The sequence below is a fragment of the Plectropomus leopardus genome, chromosome 6 (assembly GCF_008729295.1).
Source record: "Plectropomus leopardus isolate mb chromosome 6, YSFRI_Pleo_2.0, whole genome shotgun sequence".
Lineage (NCBI taxonomy): Eukaryota > Metazoa > Chordata > Actinopteri > Perciformes > Serranidae > Plectropomus > Plectropomus leopardus.
The window spans coordinates 24,946,801-24,955,991 of NC_056468.1; the positions used below are offsets into that span (position 1 = coordinate 24,946,801).

The window sequence follows — 9,191 nt, forward strand, 5'->3', positions numbered from 1 at the left end:
TTTAAATCATATTACATTATATTACCATTGATAATGTTGGGGAAAAACGTTTTTAAAAAAGTAAATATAGAATATTATATAAAATATAAATAAGTAAATTTTAAAAAACACAGTTACATGCGGTTTTGAGTGTGCATGTATCTACATTTATTATTGTTTAGGCAGCTCTTTGTCGTCTGGTCCCCAGTGATTAGATTTTCTGACCGGAGTAAAGTCCTGTTTGTCAAGTAAACATGATGACTGTGTAGTGAGAGGTCTTTTCTCCCAGTGGTCAGATCCAATAAGTTTTAAAATTCCGAGGTGTATATGAATGCATCACAAGACAAGGAAGTGGTAATAGGAGTTTCAGGCCTATCGCGTGCCTGCGTTGACGCTACGACAGCCGTCGGCCGATGCGCAGTTGCTCCTCCTCCTGCGTCTGCGAAGGTGACATCAGTACATTACTATTAATAGAAGAGAGCTCACTGTCTCCATATCAATACACCACATTGATAAGGTATAACTGTGTGAGAATTTCCTCCATGTTTCTTTAGGTTATTTTAGATGGTATTTTCATCATACATGTGTATATGTACACATATACATATACATATACACCAAAAATATGTAGGCCACAATATGTAATATGAGTGTAATTTAATCAGTGTAACAGTTTTATTTTTGATGAGTTATGGTGATGCTTATTAGGCAAATATGTCATTCCTATATATTTTTTGAATGTGGATAAAAATGTATAATAAGGGTACAAATCATATCTAATGCATGATTCATTAATGCATAAAATCCTGATGAGTCATGCATTAGTGAAGCATTACATAAGAATATGAGTTGCACATTCATCATAAAGTGTTACCCCCAAAAAGCAAGAATATATTTGTTCTTTTGCATGGGATCATTTGGGCAAAGATTACCTTACTTTTGCACAACAGACACTGAAGAGAAAGATCGATGAAAATCCACGTGATTCAAGTTATTGATTATTTTATTTTCTGTTTAATGTTACTGGTTGATGAAAAGAGACAAGGGGATTTTTTTTTTTTTTTTTTTTTTTTTTGCTGCTTCCAGTGCGGTTATGAATTAAAAAAGTTTGGGAATACCAGCTTTTTATTAAGGACACAAAATTAAAACAATTAAACTATCAACATTTTTCCCCTGTGGGAATAAAACATACAAATAGGTCACACAGTTAACTTTTTTATTTACACAAAATATATCAGTCATTATTTGCACAAGTTAATGTGTCTTTATCAGTCATTATTTGCACTTGTTTATGTGTCTTTATCAGTCTTTATTTGCACTTGTTTATGTGTCTTTATGGAGAACAATAATCACAGTAAATCATCTTTTTTTAAGCTGAATAATGTGAGCAAACACAAATTATCATGACAACAGGAACATACAAAGCAGTGACTGAAATCGCCAAAGCCCTGTTATATTGTCCTTTTTATTGTCTTCATCATGTTGCTCTGTTTGTCCCTCTCTGGGAGCTCAAATGAGCCTCAATCTCTCGTCTGAAGAACAGCTCCCCCAGCTGACCGTGAGAGGCTTCGCTCATGGCTTTGGTCTGCATACACATCTTGTATTTGTCTGGAGGGAGCTCGTCTGCACAGTTCTTCTCATGCCACAAGTGGAAAAGGCCCCGAGATGGAGAGCGAATCACCATCAGTTTACTGTGCAGGTACTTCCTGTACAGGTGAACGTCCTCCAACCCCCAACCTTTAATGTTACGGTCAAAACCACCTGCAACGAAGCAAAAAAGTTTAAATATGGTTTTTTTTCAATTGCTGAGTAAAAATCTTAGTCACAAATAGCAGTTGAGGGGAATAATGTTTCCTTAAAGCTGGGGTAGGCAGAAACACAAAAAGGTAAAAAAAGAAAACAAAAAAACAAACAAACAATAAAATGGCACATTTTGAAAATACATCCTCCTCCTGTCCACTGTTTGCCGCTGTCCTCCTGGCAAACAGTTTATAGCGGGGAGGATGAATGGAGGACACACTGGGCTTAGTTTAAGCCGCAGCTGTGACTCTTTAGTTCTCACAGAAGATGGTTTAACATCTCTTCATATCACATATCTTCTCCCCATCTCTGAAACACTTCTCCAATACTGAGACGTGTGTTATTTTGTTTATTGCCAGACTCTCTTACACAATCTCTTTTGATAAATCAGTCTTCCTTTTTCGGGTAACTTTGCAGTGTAGGCAGTTGTTTCCACTGCTGGAAAAGCAGGCAGGATTCCTCACCACTGAATCAGGCTTTCACCAAATGGACTTGCACGAGTATCTGCATTTGCAGGACACCCTCTCTTTGAAATGATCTTTGATTGGCCAAAGTCGCCCATCATGTTCCTGATTTTCTAACACCTGACAACAGAGCCAAGATGAGGTGCAGAAGTCTGTTTTCTCTCTGTCAGCTTATTATGGGATTTTTGCCAAGTGATGCCAAAATGAAATCACTTATCCCAACTTTAACTTGATGTATTTAAACAAGGAAAGGGCATAAAGCAGAGAGAGATCATTCAAAGCTGCAAACTAACAAGATATCAGGGGGTGAAAGACTTTAGCTGTTCATGTACAATTACTGTTGCGACATTAAGGGAATCACCAAAAGGAAAATAATGAAATTTTATATAAAATGCATTCATCTACTGCCATATACAGTATGTGTATTGTGATATTTAATTGTTTTTTGTCTCACAAAACATACAATAACACAAGCTTTTCCATTACCTATGTTGAGGAAGTCAGACCTGTACTGGCATGTCATGCCAAACCCAAAGTCTCTCCAGAATCCAGATTCCTTCCTTATCACCTGAGACGAAAAGGAACAAATCAGTCTCTTACATCCTGACCACATATGTAATTTATTACATGCAGCTGTTGGTATATTGTAATTTTTTACCCACCAGCTGCTGTTGAACAGAGGGTAGAAGTGTCTGGTTACTGTAGATAATAGATGGGTTGTACTGGCTGAAGAGCACTGGATAGTACACTCTCTTACCTAGAGACAAAAAACAGGTGAAAGAGACAAAAGGTCATATTAATTTATTATTGTGGTTTGTTTTCTACAAGTAGAGCTTGTAAAGAAGAACTAATAAAATAATGAAAACTATCGTCATTTGTGATATTTTAAAACACCATCAGGCTGCAGTAAGCACATCTTTTGTTTTACACCTGGCAGCAAGAAAATGCATTTTTCATTACTGGCAGCACAAGCAGAGGTGTGACTGGAGTGAAAAGAGGAAGAGCTGCAAAAAACATCAGGCCTGAACAGAGAATTAACAGACTGCTAACTGATCTCTGGTAAGTACAGTGCAGACATTGGCATCTCCGCAGTTAGTTTTCTTCTTCTTTTTATGGTTTGTCATCTTACACCTTTAACACTCTTATCCACCCTTTTCCTGACTCCATGATATCTTTGTGTATGTAAATCTTATATAGCTATGACTAAGGTTGACAGAGCTCCAATGGCCTGTTCTGGCATGCTCCTTGACACAGCAGCGAGGGCAGAAAATATGTTGAAATGGACAGCTGGCGGCAGGTGTGATGTTGAATCTAACAGCAGAAAGTGTTGGAGATGTTGATTTTTTTTTTCCTTTTTTGCAGAAACAGTACAACATGATTCAGCAACAAGAAGTCATGAAATATGTGCTTATTTTCCCTCATTGTCTTCATTGTTCATGAAGCTGTTGCAGCATTTGAACATTTCGTACCTGCTGCACAGAGTCAGTGCAGGCCAACATAAGCAGCATGTGTAATTTTATGTGCCCAATTGAAATGGAGGGGAGACCACTCCATATGGCATACAAATTGAATTGGCTCAATAGGACATGGACTCTGACCTCACATAACTGTGCCCAGCTTCAACCTGAGCAGAGGTCCAATCAGTTGGAGTAATTGAAAACACCTGTGGGGATGTGCAGGGCCTTTAAATAATGCAGTGAAACAGATGGTGGAGACAATATGACTTACAGCTACAGTTTGTAACTATTAGAGAAATACGTTTCTGTCATATTTGATGTAATCACAATATATCCAGACAGAAGTACATAAGATATGTAACTGTGGAAAAAACCCAAACAAGCAGCAACCTCAGGTGGCTGATGATTGTGGTGTGCCTTAAAAGCAAGTCACATTTTGACATTTTGAACTGTCACAGTAGGAACTGTATATAGTATGGCTGCTTTGAGTTCAGGATCCTTTGCTCACTGTCACACTCCCTGAAGCATTGAACACAACATCGTTTGGATTATTGGTAACACCTTTGCTTTTTCTACTATAACAAGTTCAGGTGTCTGCTGTAAGAAAGGCCTATTTCAACCCTCATGACAACTGCAGGATGGATGATTTTTCAAAACTTACCCGTTTACATTTTATTAAGGCCAAAAGTTATGCATAGTTAAGGGCGGGGCCGCCTGAGTGACAGGCTGTCTGCTTCTGCGGGAGGTCACTTACCCCCACTATGCTTAAGTAAAGCTAAAATATCAAGGATACAGCCACTACCATATTGTGCTGGTGATATCAATCGGAGCTGAGACCTGTACGACAAATCCTGAGCAGCCCCACTGAATGCGAATGCATGGATTGGCTGTCACAGCTGTCGATCATGGCAGAAAATGATTGCAGAATTTGATAACTCTACAAAAACCGAACCAAATCATAAAAACAAACACTTGAACAAACATCAGGGTGATAAGAACTACCTTCAGAGACAAAAACCATCTTTGGGAAAAATTTATCTGGCGTGTACTTTGAGCTTTTAGTTCGGCCTATGTCCCTTGACTAACATGGAGGGGCAGTCTTTATGACCTATGCTGCAGACAGACACCAGGGGGCGATCGAGATTGAAAAACTGCACTTTGAGGGGATTGTCATGTTATCCATCTTTATATACAGTCTATCCAACCCTCGCTCCTCCACAGCTCCACCCTCTCATCCAAATATGGTCACTTCTGACTTCAAATAAAACAAGATGGCAATGGCCAAAATGCCATAGTTAAGGCCTCAAACATGGGTCCACAAACCAAAGGGTCTCATGGTAGCTACCATTATTTTATATAGTCTATGCCAAAGAAAAACAAAATAAAATCATGTTCCTGTGCCCCCTTGTTTTGGTTATAATTGCATTAAGGCGTGTGGACAAAAGCAACCAATCAGATTTGAGGAATCTTGAACGCAGCTGTCAGTCATGTCAATCACTGCAAGTGAATTGCAGTCGAACTGTCAAACTACGCAGCACTTATTAAATATAAATTTAGACTCTCATACCATTGCCTATTGCCTGATAATGTCTCAAGTCAAATCTTTTGAAACATCTTTTCAAAAACTCAGTTTAGCTAAAAAAAATGAGGAAGTTTGTTATCCTGCTGCCATGCTAGAAAACAGTCAAGCTGTAGTAGAAGAAGCGCCCACCAGCAGGTGAAAACTTCATCATTTTAAATGATTTACCTTTAAACAGTGCACTAAACAAAAGGTGAGAAACTCAGTTTGATTGCAGTTAACTGAGTGACTGACATCACTGACAGCTTTGTAAGAGATGCATGCATAATATCAGTAGATATTGACAGTTTCACCAAATATTACAAAAGTTTATTTTTCTGCAGTAGCTTCAAACAGGTATTATTTGATATTTTATGGTCAATGTTATTATTATTCGCTCTAAGTTGTTTTATTCTTAAAGAAAAAGGTTACAGTATGAATCAAGCCTGTACGACATCTCTGCAAGATGTGGTAAATGTTGCATGATGTTGAAAAACCTCACATGTAAATGTTTCATACATCCACTTTCTCTCTCACCAGGTTCTGAGTTGAGACGACAGGAAGTTAAGAAGTCAGCGGTGAAGTGGATGTCGACATCACAGAAAAAGAGCAGGACGTTCTGGCTGCGCCTCCAAGCTCTAGCGCCCACGTCTAAACCCCGACCACGGGAAAACTCCTCATTCAGCTGGATCAAAGTGAAGCTCCTGAAACGAGTCTCTCTGAAGAAGAGGAAGACAGGAGGGCTTTTATGGGGAATCTGTGTCAGTGATGTTCTTCAATTTAACCCTTTGAAACCTGAGAAAACTGGGCTGATTTCCTTCAAAAACAGAAAAAAGGCAATGAGGGACTATAGTAGACATAACCTGAAAATTAGCAAGAAATTTGTAGTATCTGAAAGTTAGTATAAATAAATAAATAAAAATAATGAAAGAAAGAAAGAAAAAAGAAAGAATAAAAGAAAATTAAATAGAAAGTTACAAAAATAGCAAACAATATTTGAAAAGAATGCTTAAAAATATTATAATAATTATGTAACGTAATCTTTAAATTATCTTAATTATGAATATAGTTTTTCCCATTTTTTTTCTTTTTTCCTAGACATTTTTCCAAGCTTTTAATTTTTATTTTTTCTTAAATCCAATCTTTTCTTACCAAGCTACCCATTGCCTTTCGTCCCCATGTTTTTGAAAGAAATTGCACAGATATCTCAGGTTTCTAAGGGTTACATAAGAGTTAAGGCATCTGAAAGGTGCACAAGAAAAGTGATGTGGCTCCAGGTTTCAAAGGGTTAAACAGCACAGGTGATAATCCTCTCCAAGATCACAGGAAGAACTTATTGTTTACTTTAACACACCATTGAACTGTAAATTGACTGTATTACCTGGTGGTTTGGTCCAGCATGGCTTTTACCAGGTCTATCTGATCTCGACCAAAGTAGACCACAGTCAGATGAACCCGGCCGTCCTGCTGGATGCACACTTCTCTGAACAGAACACAGATTATACAAATAAACATGTGTTAGTCCCAACTTTATATGCTTTATCAAGAGAGTATCTACCATTTTTTTCAGATAAGGACAACACTTTGACTCACATGTTTAAACTTCCCATTTTATCTGAGGAGTAAAGGACTCTTTTTGGCTTTAAACCAGCTACTCTATTAAGATAAGGATTCACTCTGCACTTCTAAACGCTCTACTTAAGTGTGAGATCAATAATGTTCTGATACAATCACAGCTGGTGTTGGTGCGTTAATACACTTTCTACATGATACCTGAAGTTGTTGATGAACTGCCTGAATGCTTCTGCTCTCTTGGAAAGAGGTACGATGATGTTGATGAGCGTGCTGTGCGTGTCCACGCTCTCGCTCTTCACCTTCATCACAGGACCAAACGGCCTGAAGAGCACGAGCTGTGTGAAGTCCTGCGGGCCGTCGCCTTTAAACGTCAGCTCGTAAATGGTTCCTCTGTCCCGCTCCGTACGAGTCAGCCCTATCACACAGGCAGACAACACTTTATCTATTTATTGGTATATTAAAAATGATTTCACTACATTTTTTTTTAGAAAATTTAATTACTGGGATAATTACTGCATATTAAGTTAAGTTTGAAATAACTTTCTTCATATTTACTCAATACAGCAAACTAACTTTATTTATTTATTTATTCAGTTTTACGTCTTTTCCTCATTTTGCTGCTCTAACTGTATTTATTCATACCTTATCCTTTTTATGTCCTGTTCTTACCATCTTTTCATGTTTTCATTTATTTATTTGTTCATCTATCTCTTGTTTTTATCTTCTTATCTTTGTTTAGTCCCCACTGATGGGATGTCATCTTCTTATATTATTTTTATATTTGTTTTATTGTATTTTATTGCATATAGTCTTAGATTCTAAAATTTTACTTATTTAGTACTTTAACTGCCTTTCAAGATCTGCCAGTTTTATTAATTATATTCCTTTTATTTGCTTTATTCTTGTTGACCCTTTGTATACATATTTCTTTTTTGCCTTTTTGTTTTACTTTTTTTGACCTTTTTGTGTTTGGACATATTTGTAGATGTTTATTTTTATTATTCCCTAAATTCCTACCTTTGCTTCCTCTAGCACTTTGTAAATAATTGGTATATAAACAGTTGTTATTATTAAACTAAATTGAAATTCTCTACAATGTCTCTGTCTTTTGTATAATTACAACCTAATCGCATAGTCCTTCACAAAACATTTCTTGGAAATTATCAGGAAATTTTGGAATATAAATGTTTTAAAGATGATGATAAATACTACAATAACAGGACTTATATAGCGCTTTTCTAAGTACTCAACGATGCTTTACGTTAAATGCAAAAAGACAACAAGTTTCCCACTAGGACAATAAAGCCTATAATATAATATAATATAACATGACATAGCACAGCATAATAATGATTATGATCTTTCTCACCTTCGATGAAGTCTGAAGGGGAGTATGTGTGTTTCCGCCTGGTGTTGTCTGTGTGTTGCTGAGGTCCGTTCAGGACATGCAGAGCTGTTTCCACTGTGCTGATCAGCTCGTCTCTGCGGTCTCTCCTCACAGGCCTCTCCTCTGGGTGCCTGGTCAGCCCCGTCTCCAGCTGGTACACCCTGAGTGACAGGACATGAAAAATAAAACACTCTATGAAGAGGCATGAGGTAAGACTTGACATCAGAAGCACTCCTGTAGTACTACTGTTGTCCTTACCGATGAATGGCTGTCCCACTCACCTCCGCAGGGTGAACGTGTCAAAAGGAATCACAGCGTATTCGCTGGGCAGCTTTACACCTGAGTTCACCTCCGCCTGGCTCAGCTGGGAGCGTAGGAACTCCTGCAGGACATGATGTAACATTTACTACTACATCTTTAACGCCTCGCTCCATTTGTCTCATCAGCACATGTTACTGTCAAGTTTCCCTACCTTTAGGTCAGTCTGTGTCGGGGTTTTGTGCAGGCTCTCCAGACCCTGAGGCAGAATCCCTCTTGTTTTGGCTTTTTCCAGGGACTCCTGAAGCTGCTGCGTCCTCTCCTGGAGAGCCTCCTTCAGCTGCGCTATCTGCTTTGTCAGGCTGTTGATGTAATGTTTGTGAGAGTCTTCCCTCTCCTGCAACAACGCCATGTATCCCTCCTTACTGGTGGCCGCTCCAGACCACAGCGGGGACTGCTGGCTGCTGTGAGCCAACGGTTTACAGGCAAGGAGGTAGAACAGGAACAGGCAGCAGCAGAGGCCCAGCACGATGAGGCCGACCCGGGCCAGCAGGGCTAAAAGCCACCGTTTAAGCATGGCAGATTGTCTTTTTAAAAAGTCTTCAAACTCTTGAGGCTAATAAAAACATGACCGTGCTTTTGTCATGTGGAGATGCACACACAAAAAGATGAGCAGTCCATGGTTTCAAGACGTCCTCCGGTTTTCTCATATT

The 9,191-nt window shown here is 38.5% G+C and overlaps 1 protein-coding gene across 1 annotated transcript; it reads right to left on the bottom strand.

Annotated features, from left to right (window-relative positions):
• Positions 1-1,456: 1,456 nt before the first annotated feature.
• Positions 1,457-9,055, bottom strand: LOC121944169 (chondroitin sulfate N-acetylgalactosaminyltransferase 1-like). The gene is made up of 9 exons (XM_042487872.1): positions 8,693-9,055; positions 8,502-8,602; positions 8,203-8,381; positions 7,032-7,248; positions 6,640-6,741; positions 5,796-5,977; positions 2,906-3,000; positions 2,730-2,811; positions 1,457-1,740 (listed from the first exon to the last, which is right to left on the bottom strand). Exons 1-9 carry the CDS (start codon positions 9,053-9,055, stop codon positions 1,457-1,459), a joined length of 1,605 nt encoding a protein of 534 aa, XP_042343806.1.
• Between the last annotated feature and the right edge of the window lie 136 nt (positions 9,056-9,191).